The sequence below is a fragment of the Gymnogyps californianus genome, chromosome 4, assembly GCF_018139145.2.
Source record: "Gymnogyps californianus isolate 813 chromosome 4, ASM1813914v2, whole genome shotgun sequence".
NCBI classification, from domain to species: Eukaryota; Metazoa; Chordata; class Aves; order Accipitriformes; family Cathartidae; genus Gymnogyps; species Gymnogyps californianus.
In genome coordinates, this window is record NC_059474.1 from 57802554 (window position 1) to 57818458 (window position 15905).

The window sequence follows — 15905 nt, forward strand, 5'->3', positions numbered from 1 at the left end:
TCTTTATAGATGTTGCTTGAAATACACAATTGATAAGTAACCAGCATTTGTTCAAGAGGTATGTTGCTACGGCTGATTTTTTGACAGCTAACATTAGCCTGAACCTGTTCTTGAAAAAATAGACCTTACTTAAAGAACAAGAAACACACAAACAGATAGAGTATATAAATAGCAGAAATGTTTCAGCGCTCCCCCAGTCCATGTGCAGTACATCCGGACTCTTCTTAGGGAAGCACGCTGTTACAGATTATGGGTGCGTGGAGGTGGATCAAGAGAACTGTCAGCATATTCATACAGGCCCTTATGTAGAACCAGTAGGACCTGCCAGTAATCGTACAATGTGCCTCCGAGGAAACTGAGTGGTGCTTGTCATGCAGTTTTGGAGTATGTGCCCGTCTGCGCTGGTGAAAAGGAAAAAAAGTTGCATTTTGGGGAAAATAAGATGGGCTGAGCAGTATGCTCTAACACACCTAACCTATTTGCAGGCGGGCTTCTCTCTGAAGCAGCCACAGCACTGCCAGTACTTGTTTTCCTAAACAGTAGCGTTCATTCTGGCTCCACAAGGTTAAAAACATCTTTCTCTCAATAGCTAATTCCAAAGGCAAAAGTGAAAACCTGTGACACATGAGGTTTGGTTTAAGCAGAGTTGTGCTAACAGCCTATTTCTGCTGCCTTGTGACCTTAGCTTTCTGTTACGTCAGCCAAGGTTAAAAAATTTGAACTTTTTCAAGGCACAGGCATTTTACTTTCAGCATGTTTTTTAGGATGTGAATCAAAAGCTGATGTTGACAACATTTGTTCACAGGCAGAAATAAACGAAGTGAAGACAATAGAAATAGTTTAGTCAAAATTCCACAAATGAAAAGCATGTGATGTGATATCCTAATACAGTTGATTGCACCTACTTTTTAAGATCAGGTTATTCTCAGACTATATTACTAATAGCTGTCTATTTGTCAATACCAGAGCTTTCATTTCTGTCCTAAGAATATTTTGTCCCAAATGGTGGTGTAGTATTCAGAGTCCTATAGAAAGATCCAATTATTTAAGGCGCATAGTGTAATCTATCTTTTATGCAAGACAGTAAACTGAGAACAGTCATAAATTCTTATAGTTTTCAACTTTGGATCTGTGGTTGTAGCTCTGGAGAAAAATGCGGGACAGTTCTTAAGGGTAAAGTCTTCAGGAGTGTCTGAACTTAGGAGCTGAAGTGCAGTGGGATGTAAGCACTAGAAGTTAACACAGGCACTGTTAAAATCCTGCCCTGTCAGCTTGATTTCAGCATTACCTTTCCTCATTCTGTTCCTACTTCTAGTTAAGTATTTTATACTTAGCTCTGTTCTGCATTTATTTTGTAAAGTGATGCTTTTTGTACAAAAGTGGAAGAATATAGATATTTTAGACTTACAGAACTTTTCTTTCTCTTATTTCAAAATGATTGTTGTCAATGAATCTCAGAATAGTCAATAGTGTGGGCTCTGTGGGAGTACTTTTATGAATTGAAGTCAAAGTCTAACAGAGTTTTTGAATTTAACAATGACTTTTTTAACAGACGTGTTGCATGTGTAATAAATATGTTAATGCAGCTATAACGTCTGTCAGGAGCTGCCTAATTGTAGTAAGTTTTACAGAAGAAAGAAAAAAGCAGCTTTTTGTGCTGCCCACAGAAGTTTGCATCCCAAAATGTGAGCTTTCACCTGTTTACTATTGAGCATTTTTATGTAAAGTTTTTTTTGACACAAAGGTTTTCACAATGAAAACTTGCCCTTCCCCTCTAGCATAATCATCTGCTGCTTTTCCATTTGACCTATGGACGTACTCTATCAGTAGTCACAACTCTTAGCTGAAGATCCCGCTTTCGCAGTAGAAAATGTACATTTCTTCTACAGCTGTTTCTCTCAAACTCAGCAGGTACGCTCTTGCGATTGTGGCATTGGTGCCTGCTGGGAGAAGTATGTTCTCCTAGCAACTCCAGGAATGTTTTCAAACTCCCAAAGAGTGAGAGTTGAAAAGGGATGCTCTTTCTGCAACACATGATCTGCAGGAAGAGTGTGGAGGTGGTTATCACTCCTTGTTTGTAAGGACAGGTCCAGCCCTTATTTTGGCAACTTTTCCTCACTGAAGTCCTGCCTACACTCACCTGGTCTTCCTCACCACTCTAGGAGCAAACGTTTCCCTTCAGGCTTCCTAGAAACATCTTGTTCAGCCTTCTGCAGGAAGAAAGGGAAAATTATGTCTCTTACCACTACCCCCTCGCAGCAGAGGGGAGCAGGAAGTATTCTTATCCCTAAACCTGCTGCTCTTCCTGAGGCCTTGGAAAATGAAGTAAAAAAGGTCATATCCATCAGTTAGGGGAAGGGTTGTGGGGAGGGGCAAATACCTGTCTGCATGATGCTCTCTCCTCCTTGACCCCATGAAGACAAAAATGAAGTAAGTCAGAAGACAACAGGTTTAATGATACACATAAACACTGTTAAGAACTACTGACTTCATTCTAACCAGCGGTGTATTTGTCGTTCTGTTTTAACATCTTAACTCTAAGCCTTCACATCTAGTCCGTAGAAAGCACGCGACTCCTTCTCAGCTGGCATTTTATAAAGTGGCTGCTGTGTTCGTGTGTCTACCACACGGAGGGGGCCCAAGGCTCACCTTTCTGCTACGTGAATTAGGCAGTGACTTTTGATGAGAATGTGCTTAATAGTGGCGATGGCTCTTTGAAAAGTTCCTGGAAATAACAGTGACTCTCTTACTGTAACAGACCTCCAGACAGCATTGTGCAATATTAGAGATGAGGGTCGGTAACTCAGTTTTTTAAGTACTTGCTGGCTGGATTTGTGAATAGATATATTATTTTCACCTTTATTGTCATCTTTACTCATTGGTACGCAAATAAGTAACAAATTATTCTGGTTTACCCAGATAAAACCAACACATATTCTTGGAAGAGAATTCTGAAGGAAATGCTCACTCAATTTTTACTTCTTGTTAGAAGCCTTGTCTACTAATAAGAAAATTGTAGGCTGAATATTTTTGGTTTAAGTCATGAATTCTGTATTAAATTGTAAATCTGAAACAGTAGCCTTCATGGATAGTCCTTGACAAATATCACTGATGTCAGATACTTTTTTTTCAGTACTTTCTAGATGGTAAGGAATACATTTTGTCTGTGAGATTGTTTAAAGTAGGTTAGCATCAGCTTTCCTACCTTCCTCTGCGACTAATTTTGAAGCATGATAGTGAATCACTGAATTGCTATCAGAATCACTGATAGTGATTGCAGCAGTGACATTTGCTTTCTCCCTCCCCCTCCTCCAGAGTTCTGGCTGGTCCTGGACATTGCATCAACGTGAATAGTGGCAAGATGTGGGCAGCCTGAGCTTGTGCATTCCCTAATGAAACTTCTGTTGGCACTTAATCTAATGCTAATACTGTCATTTCTGAAAGGATATCTGTGAAACAGAAGAAAATATGCCACTTGGCAGGAGGGGTGAACAGTGCTTCATGCAGGATGTTCTGGACACTTGCTATCAGCTGGACTGCGTATAAAAACCTAATTGCCATATTTTTCATTCTTTCTCCAGGAACTTGAACTAGTAGTTTTTTCACACATACTTTCTATGTTTTCTTTTCCCACCCCCTTCCCTTGTACCCTTCATTTCAGATCTAAATGAGTGTGGACTAAAGCCACGGCCGTGCAAACACCGGTGTATGAATACCTATGGCAGCTACAAGTGCTACTGTCTGAACGGCTACATGCTTATGCCAGATGGAACGTGCTCGAGTACGGCAAGGCTTGTTGCTTGCTTTTTTCAAGCTCCTGAAGATCCCTGCTTGGGTTTCCCTGGGAAACTTTTATGAAGTGAAGATGAGTCCCAAAGTAAAATATTAATCTTGCTGGAAATTAGGCAGTTGCACAAGATGAGCTTCTTTTTTCTAATGAGATTAGTCTGAACAAAACAAGAGCAAATATTTTGATTTTATTAGTTTTATTACAAGTTTCCCCAGAAGCATTCTTCAGTGCTGTAAATCACTGTTAATTGGGCTTCAAGGACAAGTGCTCGCAGTTTTCATTGCAGCAAGACACCTGCAGTTCTGCTGTATTATGTCCTTACGAATGTAAAATCATTAAAGCTGCAGATGTTGGTTGTTTGACTGGTATAAAATTGTACTGTCATCTCTCTGGAGATCAGGTTCCTACTTGCTCCCATAAAAGTGGATATTTTGAGTGTCTGGACAGAGAGAAGGGGAGAGAAATTACTTTTAATTAAAGATGCTCCTATTTTAAAATGGCAGTACTGTCCAGGAGGGTTTATAGTACATACTGGGCTTTATATTCTTCATGGGGACTGCATTCCATGACACAACTTGCTACAATTGTGGTGGTTTTCTTTTTTTTTTTTTTTTTTTTTTTTTTATTAGAGGTGCAATTTGTGGAAAGAAAAAATTTACTGCATATGCATTTGCTCTTTAAAGCCTGAATGGATACCTGTCAAATTCAACAAGCATTTTTCCACTTCTATCATAATTATACGATATCTTAATTCGCCAAAGTTTTTAGTCATTTTCTGGTACTGATCGGAGTCTTTATCTAAATATGTTCAATTATTTTTCCCTAGATGCCTTTTCTTGCTTGACGGCAAACTGTCAGTATGGCTGTGATGTACTGAAAGGGGAAGTACGCTGCCGCTGTCCTTCTCCAGGACTGCAGCTAGGGCCTGATGGCAGGACTTGCATAGGTAGGTGATCAAACGTAGATTTAAATTTTTTTTTTTTTCTCCAAAATGTTTTTATCCTTAAACTGAACGCAGTTCAGGAGAGTTTATCAGATGTAGTTAGAATGCATCATACATGCAGTTTAAAGACATTACTAATGAGAATTGGGATAGGCATGTTGCTCAGGTGCTCTCAAGTGGTCTGTGTCAGAGATTGCCAGTGTTTTCCTCCAGTCCTGCAAGTTTCATTGACTGCTTAAAACTTGCACAGGCTGCTTGACATCCAAGCCCTCAGCCCTTACCGCTCCTATTACTGCGTCATTTTAAACTATTGCTAACAGAGACTCCAAAATACCTGCCTGCATAAAAAAAGGAATGGGGAGGTCAGCTCTCCCTCATACCCAACAAGGTGGTGCCTAGGCTCAGGGAGTAGAGGGATAATTTATGCAAATCATTGAGATTATACTGTGGCAAGGTGAAGGTCTGTGCACGCTCCCCATGTTAATGGGATTGAAGCTACTGTCTTCCATACTGTGAAAACTCCAGGTTAAAATAAACTCAGGAATTCAGGCTGTATAAAAGTGGAATGTTTTGTTCCCACGTTCGTGAACATGGAAAAGGCGCTTATGGTTAATCAGACTGTATTGCGCCACACTCTACTATGGCCTGAAGAACAGTGTGACGTGTGATTTCATTAGTCATTAACTATACATCCTGAGTGGATGTGATGCTCCAGTGATTTCATTATTTATATCCTATGCAGTGCTACAGTTCCATAACCAGTAACAACACTTGCACTGAAAGAATGTAAGAGAATGTGGATGCCCTAATTATCCATTTGGGTATCATGGCTGTCCACAGGGGAGGTTGTTCTCCAAGTGGCTGACCGATGCTGACCAAGAATTTGTTGGCAGAGCAAGGGACAGATTCTAGATCTTCTGATGTGAGGAGCAGGCTCAGCTCTAAGTCAGAGGCTTTCTGAAGTGCATGATTGGCACATCTATATATGTAAAAGAATGGGTAGAACAGGAGAAAAAAACCCCACCATTGTCACATGCTGAAGGGATTGAATTGTGATTAATCATGCTGTGGACATTGTGGCAGACAGAGATCTTTGGAAGAGACTTGTGCCATGCCATAGTGAGCTGAGTGATTTTAAGTATAAATTCAAGGAAGTTATACCAAGTACAGAAATTTGCTAGAAAAATACTTGCAAGATTCTCTTAGTGTGCATTTTTATATTCAGGCAAATGTCATACTTTGAAATAAACAGAGTGCACTTTTAATGCTGAAGACTAGCACTCAAACCAGTTATAGGAAGCTCTTTCAGTTCTTCAGTGTAGTTTTCAAAAAACCACTTTTTTTCCCAGAAAGGTGAAGAAATGTGTAGCCACATTTCAGCTGAGTGTGCATCATTGAGATTGAAATTTTCCACAAAAAATTCAGAGCAGTCTTGTACAATACAGAGAAAGTAGTCACAGCAAGAGATGTCTGTCCTTCATGGGTCATAACATGATCTACTCCCCTTTTTTGGTAAGAAGTGATTGTGACATGCACCCTTTTTGTGTTATTTCTCTATCAAGTTTGAGTTGTACTAAAACCAGTAAATACCTCCAAGAATTGAAGCTATTTGGGGCTAAGACTGTGCCTTTTCCTCACATGTGTACAAGCCCATCACTGTTGGGGAGGCTGTCAGCTCCAGCGAGGGCCTGGGTATTGCTGCAGTACAAATAGAAGCGTAGATGATGGTGAAAAAATTGAAGTGTGCATTGGCTGCAGCTCATGAAATCCTTGTTTGAGGAGAGTTTGAAAGACAGCTGGGAATGTAATGCTTATTTTTAGCACAGGTGGAAATTCCTCTAGTCATTATTCTTAGTTTAACCCATGCTGATCATTCTTTTGTTAAAATGTTCCTTCAGACAATCAGTAAAGAGCCACCAAACAATTTGGCTATGAAGGTAAATCATATAAACTAAATAACAATGAATTGAAGAAGAACTCAGCAAAGTATTCAGTGAAAATATGGATTGACTAATTAATTGATTAATTACTCTTGAATCAATAAATCAATCAGTGTTGCCAGCTTTTTGGATTGGGATTTTCAGTTAATGAAATTAGCAGTATACACATTTCAGCTTCAGAAAGTCTGAAATTATTTGAGGACTGAAAATAATTATTTTCACTGTAAAATAAATTCTTTCTAGTTGCTTTGGTTGTGTATAGAAACTTGAAAATATGGCCTTGTAAACTTAAAAATCATACTATTTTTAAATCAATCTCATAGTTGTTTAGTGCTTGAGTTGGTAATATGGTCATACTCACGGCAGGAGAGAAGCAAGACTTCGTAATTCTGCTTCTCTGTTGAACACTGACCATCTGTCGTGGTTTAACCCCAGCCGGCAACTAAGCACCACACAGAGCACATCATCACAGGCGTTAGGTGCTGTCTGTGTTATATGCCTTTGGAGCAGCTCCCTGGCGCTAAGTCTGAGCATGCACCTCCATGGCAGACCAGGCTGAGATCAGAATACCAATCACCCCTTCATGCCCTGGTTTTCATAGGAAGCAGGCGTGAGCCATGGCATGTTGCAGCAGGCAAAGGGAAACAGCCTTACACCATTTGGGCCCAGGTGTGAATTGGCGTGGGTCCATGGACTTGAAAGAAGCCACAGTCACTCTGCTATTTGAGAACTGCAGGAAACTAATCGTAAGCACTTGCATACCAGCTTCTAGCTAATGATCGAAAAGTGTTTTTCCTACCAGTAATGAGCATCCACCCAACTCTCATATTAAATGCAAGCAGTAGACTGTTACTTTTTGCCATTATTTTTGTCAGCTTTTGACAGTGTATTGATTAACAGTTCAGTCCTGTATGCTTAGGATGCATAACTGCCTAGAAAATTAAACAATAGCATTACAGTGCTCTTATCTAACATACTTCCTGCCTTATGGGAATTTGCAAAAACATGAATATGTACAGAGGGAAAGGCAGGACAAGCTACATTAGGTTTTAAAGAACATAATCCATGCCATGATGAGGTATATTCAGTGGCTAATCTTTTTCTTACTGAATTGCTTTTTGGAGTTGTGGTTTAAAGTTGAAAACAACAACAAAGAACCCCAACTAACTCATAGTAACCGAGTCTGAAATTTGCAGCCTTGAAATAGTATTTTAATAAAGGGCAGTAAATGTGGCTTGTAAATTAAATAATGGTAAGGAACATGGTAGAATTTATAAAACTGTTAATAATGTACTCAAACCCTAAAACTTTAATAGTAGATTCAAACCAAGAGGCAGATTTATAGGGAGCTTCAGGTATGTGGAGAGGTGTCCAGTATTGGCCTCGTTTTCCTTCTCATTCAGGCCTTTACCGCAGCACTGCAGAAGTGCTCCTGACTGAGAGTAAAGGAGAGCTGCTATGTCGGAGCAGTCTGATGGGCCAGGAGTGTGGGAGCCGAGGGGCTGAGTCCTTGCTGTCCTCAGTAACTCTTCATGCGGAGTGGGACAGTGCCAGCAGGAGCTACTGGGACAGCCCATCTAGCGAGTAATGCATGGCTTTAGGTCACTTCTTTTGGCTGTGGGAAACACAGCTTGGAGAATTTGAAGCTACATCTCCCCTGCCTCAGGTAGCTGCCCTAACTAACCAGCAGTTTTGTGGTAACATTTTTCCTGTGCTCTGCAAGAGACTCAGGCTTCTCTCTGCCTTGTTCAGGCCTCTTTCACAAGCAGCAGGGCATCAATCACTCGGCTTTGTTTTGCACTCTTGACACCTGCAGCTGAAGGGCTCCTTTTGGGAAAAGAATGGCGTGGAGAGCAAAACCTTGCTTTCCTGATAGAGCTGCAGAGCAAAGGCTTGAACTGTGCTCTGTAGATAACCAACAAACATCAGGAGCGGCGTGCGTCAGAGGCAGCCGTGCGTGGCAGGCCTCCACCTCAGTGAAGAATTAGGGTTCAAGCACTCAGCAGGCTTCAGCTCGGTTTCCAAGGGCTACAAAGTGAGTGGTAGCGCAAGCAGCTTTTGTGTATCAGCCTGACCTCACCTGAGAGTTTCCCAGACAGTGAAAGCAGTGCTGGGTGAGCATCAGCTGCTCCCTGGGCCTCTGCCTGGCTTGTTAGTCAGCATGAACAGCAGCATCTTCTGGGAGATGAGAGGCATCAGACATTTACTGAGCATCACCCGTGTCTTCCCACTCTTCTGTCCTTGCCTGGACGTCGCTTGCCGAAGCACTGCTTCAGGTCCTGCTGGGAGGCCCTGGCAGGGCAAGTGGGAGCCGTGTATCTCGGAACCTCAGAGATATTTTAAGGTCACTTAGGTAACTAACCTCTCTGTGAAAGAGGGGTCAACTACAGCACAGGCACTGCAGGGTAAGAGATTGCAAAGAGCAGGTACTCAAAAAGCATTTGGCCTGCGGTAACTAACTGCTGGGAGACCCAGAAATACTGCACCCCTGGCATTAGCTGGAACTTTCTTTGTTTAGAGCAAGTCCTGAACAAATGAAGATTTCCTGATAGGCTCAATGGGCAGGTCATGGATTAGTGACACCTGAGATTTAAAAAAAATAAACCACTTTCTACTGCAGGGTGAGGTACTTTGAATATGCACGTATGACCTGTGCTACAGGAACAGTATTTCAGGCATGTTTCAGGAAAAGAATTACTGGAGTAGTTTTTTTTTAATTATTCCTTATCTGTAAATCCAGGTGCTGTCTTTATAACCAGGCAGGGCTTAGTGGGACAAAAGAAAGTTATACAAATAACACGAAATAGCTTTTCTTCAGACACATACCATGACAGTTTTAAGGATGAGTGTTTTGAGGCCTTGAAGACACTGTCGTGCATTCTGTGGGGAATTAGAGAACGTCTCCTCTCCAAGGGGAAGGGTACCAGGATGGCAAGAGCATAGAGCAAGCATTCCAAATTCAGGAGCAATGCTCATGATACCAGTGCATCTCTTGTCACTCATGGTATTTGTAAAGGCTTCTGGCACAGGAGGCATAAAAATTTGGGTGTGTGACCAAGAGCTGAACTGAGATGGCACAGCCAGAAGTGCTCAGGTGTTACTGCTGGCTGACCAGCTTGTAGCCAAAAGGACCTTATCAAAAATACTTTGGCTATTCTTCTTTAGTTTTTCATTATGTGGAACCAGTTTAATTTAGATAGTATAGATTGTATTTTAACTGCTATTAAGACTAATATGGTTCCTTTGTTTCCACAGATATTGATGAATGTGCTACTGGGAGAGTTATCTGTCCACGATTTAGGCACTGCGTCAATACTTTTGGAAGCTACATTTGCAGGTGTCATAAAGGCTTTGATCTAATGTACATCGGAGGCAAATACCAATGCCATGGTATCACAACTTATTTCTTATGTGCATGTAATAGAGCTGCATATTCTAAACTGAAATTAATGGTTTAAAGAGGAATGTTTGCTTATTATGGCTGAAATGTTGAAGCAAGTTGTTTTAGGTTGCACTGCATCTGTATTTTAGGAAGGAGTGGATTATAGAAGTAGACTGTGAAAAAGAAAGCATATATTTGGCCCCCATTCTTGTAACTGGTTCTCCTGTGGAAGCTAGTGGGAGAGCAGAGCTGATGGCCCCAGGAATTCCTTTCCAAAGCCTTTGTCCTCACGGGTTTCACTGTGCACAGGCAGTTGTAGATTTGGAGCAGTGTATGAGCTTAGGCTGTGTCTGAGCTGTAACGCAGTTGTGCTCCATAGCATGCCCCAAGATCCAAGATAAGAAAATGTGGCTAGAGCACACCCCAGCTCCTTCCAACCCAGGCTGCCCAACTTCCCTTCCCCTAAAGACAGGTGGGGAAAAGGCAGGGGTTGGGAAATAACCTGTCTTTGTCTGGACACGAGACTGGAATGCAGCTGGTGTATGCCCTTCAACAAAGATGCTCCCAGGTCCCACTGTCTTAGTTTCCCAGGGCCTCAACTGGTTATGATCCTTTCACTGAAAAAGGATCATGTGGAGATAATGAGGCATTGCTTTATGTTTGTTTAAGTATTTTTTTTTTTTTGGAGAGAAATCTCTATGCAGAGCACTGGAATTCGGAGATTTTTGCTTGCATCACTAACAACAAACATCAAAATGTCATATAAGACGTTTGAAGCAGTTTCGACTTGATGTATAAACATCTATACAGATGTATAATAGAGGAAGCATTTTATGAAAAAACAGTTTAATACCTGAGTGATTAAGAACATGCATATTCCTACACTCAGTTTTTCTTTTCTTATCATGTCACCTTTAAGAAGTGGTTATTAAAATTGTGATCTTCATGATCTCAACTGCAATCTACCCACAGCACATCATTGAAGCTGATGCTAAGGTATAAGCTGAGCAATACCAGAGTTGCACAGTAGTCCCTTTTACACTGACTTTTGTATCACCACACTGATTTGTGACTGTCTATCTTCCTTTTCCCACTGGCAATTCAGTTTTATTAAATTTTTCAAAATTAATAATACTTTCCTAAAGACCATACTGCTGTTTGTGTTTTTGCGGGGATAAGCGGAAAGTCAAGTTTCTTTGATGTAAATGATTTTTTTTAATGTAACTTTCTGTTGCAGATATAGATGAATGTTCCCTTGGCCACCATCAATGTGGTAGTTTTTCACGATGTTACAATACACCAGGATCCTACAAATGCAAGTGTAAAGAAGGGTACAGAGACAATGGAACAAACTGCATACGTATGTAATGCTCCCTTTGAAAAAGGAATTCTGAAAGTAAATGTGTCCCATGTTGTAAATTTTGAGATAGAGCACTATCAGGCTCAGCTTCTCTTAACTATTTTTAATGCTTAATAAGAGGCCAGGGAATGTAGTCAGAGTTTTCTGAGTCTTAGCATGCCTTGGTAAAAATACCTTTCCCTGAGACATTTTCATAATTAGAAAGAAATTCACCTCTCCCTCTTCACAGCTTCATTCTAGAGATTGCTTCAGGATGAGAACAACTGAGTAAGCAGGGTAGGTCTGGTCAAACAGTACATATTACTCATACCCTGTTATTAGGTACACTCTGCCACTGGCCCATTTCAGCAGCTCACCCCATCCACTCCCCGCTGCTCCCCAGATGTGAGCAGAGCCGAGAGGGAGGATTTCTCTGGAAGAATTCCCTGTTGGAGAATTCCCTTCCTCACCTCTGTCTTGGGAGAAGCAGCCGTCCCCCTTGGTACAGAATAGGCCACTGGAGCTCCCCGACATTTGACATCCCTCAGGACTGTGCAGCTCTATGACATCTGCTGAATCTTTTCAAGGACCCTGTGTTCATATGTGGGTTCTGGTCTTTGGTGACTCACTGATCTCTTTAAAGAGCAGTACCATTGCAGACCTGTCCTTTGGCTGTAGCTGTCACGGTAATGTGATCTGGCTAAGGTGATCTTTCACAACCTCAGTGCTTGCAGTTATACGTGGACACACTTCACGTGTTACTGGGACATAGTCCTAAAGTGCATTTTATATTTTAATATACCGTAATGTAAAAACCGCAGGGTATTCAGAAGAATAGTAATAAACAGATGGCCAGAGAGAAAACCTTTTTACCTGCCATCATCAAACAATTCATTGTTTAACAAACGGTAGTTCGTCATTTTAACTGTGTGTTATACTTGAAACACTCGTACACAAAATATGTGACTAGAGTTCTTGTTGAGGCTTTTGAGATCTCTAGTGAGATATAAAAGCCTTAGTAACAAATAGAAAATTATAAATAACAAAACAGATGTTGTTGCATTTCATGTCTGCAGAAACTCCTCTTGTGAAACCAAGTTAAAATTTGTTGTCCGTCCTTTATGAAATATTGGGGGAGATGGTACTTCAGGCACTGTCACTGTGGTGTAGGTGGTGCTTAGTTCACCTTCTCCTTTTTGTGGAGGCTGAAAAAATGCCATTTACTTAGTTTCCTGGTGTTTAGCAAAGGTAAAGATCTAAATGAAGGCTATCGGCTTACATTCAGTCTCTGTAAAATGATCAATGCTTATTGACAAGGAGAAAGGTTTAGAAGAAGTGGAGAGGTCTGAAAGATAACTTTCTTAGGCCAAAGGTATCTGTCCATCTGTGACCAAAATGGTTGTAACATTGGAGTCTTACTGAACTTGCCTCCACTCCCGAGTACAAACTTGTCCAGTTTAGAGAGCTGCTTAACACACATCTTCCTGTCCATGCTTTTTTACTAACAGTGCTTTTGGGTATGTTTTACCATGTGTGAAAGAGAGTTGATGCTTGGGAGGAGGTGGGGATGGAAGTCTCTTGGCCTTCAGTCATTCTAAATCATCTCTAAACTGCTGTAATGCGAAGTACTATCTAAAGGGATGTGATAATTCAGCAGTGCTGATGCTAAAGTATGTTTCTAATTAGTGGAAACATTCAGAAGAAGATAAATTATTTCGGAAAAGACTCTCTGTCATAATGAAATATATTGTTAAGTTTCTGGAGCGAGAGACTTGGATGTCCATTTTGGTCCCATTTTGATTCTCTTTGCAGTTATTCCTAATGTTATGATTGAACCACCTGGTCCATATCATATATTCAAGGGCAACAGCACGCTCCCTAAGGGAGGCAGTGGTATAACCAATAGGATTCCTGATGTTGGAGGCACAAGGCAACCCCTCAGACCACCATATGTACCTCCTGTTGTTACAGAAAGGCCAGTGACCAGGCCAACAACTCGACCTACACCTGGGCCAACGACTCGTCCTACACACAGGCCAACAACTCGACTGACACCAAAGCCAACAACTAGGTATGTGCCGGTGACAAGGCCAGTGACGAGGCCTCCACCTCCAACACCACCTCAACCTACAATGTTGAAACCTACATTACCACCACAAAGAACTCCTCTGATAACAACTGAAGAGCCTTCACATGTTCCCATTGAAACGACATCTTCCCAAGGAATTAGAGATGACAACAGGATCCAGATAGATCCTCAGAAACCCCGAGGAGATGTGTTCAGTAAGTAATTTTACATATCCTTTCATTTATCAGAATTCTAGCTGCAGTGAGGTGAAAGCATGCACTGTACTGGTTGGTTGTTTTGGCACGCTTTATCAGTGAGAACAGAGACATGAAACTGAAAGTGTTCATATGGTAAAGCTGCACAAATAATTGATTTTATGACCTAACAAAAATGTGGGGAGGAAGTTCAGGATCAATCCAACCAAAAATTTCAGTTTTTCTTCCTGAAATTATTTGTGAGTATATTGTCCTGTATAAGTGCTTAACCTAATTATGCTTTCAGACAAAGTTTTGGAGAAGGAAAGACATTTTATTGAAAAACATTGAAATGCAACATAACTCATAAATAGTTAATGGATTCAAATTCAGGGAGTTGAGAGTCACTCTTAGACAGCGTATTTCCTTAGCTTTAAGAATGGTAAGAAATGGGACCATGTCTGATTACCTAAAGACTCTGTTATGTCACCTTATTGTATGAATTCAAATAGTCTTGGATGTTTATGATTAAGCAATGCCAAAATTGCATAAAAATAACACAGAGGCTAATTTTATGGACTGCATCTATGAAAATGGATACATGAAAAGCTGAAGATAGTAAAGATTCTCATAGTATGAATATGTGTCATTTTAAGAGCTGCTCTGAAAGCTACAGCACCATTTCTACGCCAGCTTTAGTGCATACCACAGAAGACATTACTGGCACATGCAGAGTTACACATATCTGCCAAGAAATACTCAACACCCGATTTCATCTTTAGTTCTGCCGCTAATTTTAGAGACGGGGAGGGTGTGCTGGATCAGCCCTTCTCCTTCAGCTTGTTGTACAATAAAGCTGCTGAAGCAATGTAGTAGGAGGAAAAGTTTGCTATCTCAGAGCAGGTGTACAAGCAATGTGGGAGGTTTTTTCCGGTTGCTTTGGCATCTGTGTGGTAACTTCTTGGGCTGTGTTCTCTTAGGTCATTACACAGTGAAATATTTTGTTCCTTGTAAAAAACGGTTTGTTTTCCCTGTTGACATCTTATCTGTTGTAGACAGTTTGATAAACTTAAAACGGAGACAAAAGCTGACTTAGAATTTGGGAAAATAAATCCTGGTACTACTCAGAGGAGTGTGCTTTTGGCTTTTTCAAGGTTATTTTTAAAACAATTTATATTCAGTTGAAATATAAAAACATTTTTATGTAAAATTCTAAAAAGAAATATAGTAAAGACTCCCAAAACTTAATATAATGGGAACCAATAGTTAAAAATACAGAATTCTGTGGAAATTATTCTAGACTCTAGCATTACGCTTACCAGGCTGTCTTGCGTTGCAGGTTTTCTCTGGAATTCTAAAGCAGAGGGATAGTTTTCAGCTATTTTCATGAAGTCATAACGATCATCTGTATAAGGCTTATTATTTACAATTAGCCTTTCTGTATTGTCCCTAGAGGCTCCATTTTGAAGCTAATACTTTCAATACATATGCTTCAGATACAGGGATTTGGAAAGTAGGAAAGTAAAAGTGTTTGTTTTCTGACTGTAAGCTTACATTATGGTACATACAACAAACACAGGAAAAGTTGATCTCTGCTGTTTATCAACTGTTTAGGTCAGCTGCCAGCCTTTGAGGTTTGTGATACACACACATAGCTTCAAAGGCGTCAGTGCACAGTACAGCAGCATTCCAACAGGTCAAGCACCAGCAACTGTTACTGACTTCAGCAGGTAATACAGGGACTCCTCAGATCAAGTCAATAGATACGTGTCTTTAATCCCATATTATTTCTTGTTCTATTCCCTGCTAAAGATATACTTAATATACATATGTGTGTGACATAACTGTGTGACTGAAGGCAGACACTCCGCTTGTGCTCTAGATAGTAGGAATTTGCATGGTGCTAGTAGTGTAATCCTTAACGAAGCTGGTATCGTCTGTCTGTCTTTCATGACTATTTTGAAAATATCATCTAGGTTAGTGGTCACTGGTGTCCCCTCCCACCTTCTCTCTGTCCAGAGGCATTTGTTTAGTGAGTGCACAAAAGCATTTGTTTAGGATTTGAAAACTACAGTCAGGTGCAAAACAGTTCTCTTCCGGAAGAATGTGCTACCTTGTCGAGGAAAGCATTGCTGTAGAGTAAGATGTTACCTTACCTATTGAATCCTGTTACTGCAGGAGTTTGTCGGGAAGCGGAGAAGTTACATTTCCTCATGTGGGACATCTAGAAAAGCAGGTAGAAAAGTTAT

General features: G+C 40.7%; 1 protein-coding gene across 7 annotated transcripts in view; it reads left to right on the forward strand.

Moving 5' to 3' along the window:
- NPNT (nephronectin) overlaps nt 1-15905 on the forward strand; it is a 54468-nt gene that overhangs the window by 22166 nt on the left and 16397 nt on the right. For 5 of the 7 annotated variants that reach the window (XM_050896326.1, XM_050896325.1, XM_050896329.1 and 2 more), the window contains 6 exons: nt 3662-3781; nt 4617-4736; nt 9929-10063; nt 11293-11415; nt 13207-13416; nt 13489-13677. In XM_050896326.1, coding sequence (XP_050752283.1) covers nt 3662-3781; nt 4617-4736; nt 9929-10063; nt 11293-11415; nt 13207-13416; nt 13489-13677 — 897 coding nt within the window. Of the gene's footprint in view, nt 1-3661; nt 3782-4616; nt 4737-9928; nt 10064-11292; nt 11416-13206; nt 13678-15905 lie in introns of all 7 variants that reach the window. The other 2 variants (XM_050896328.1, XM_050896324.1) reach the window with 2 other exon arrangements.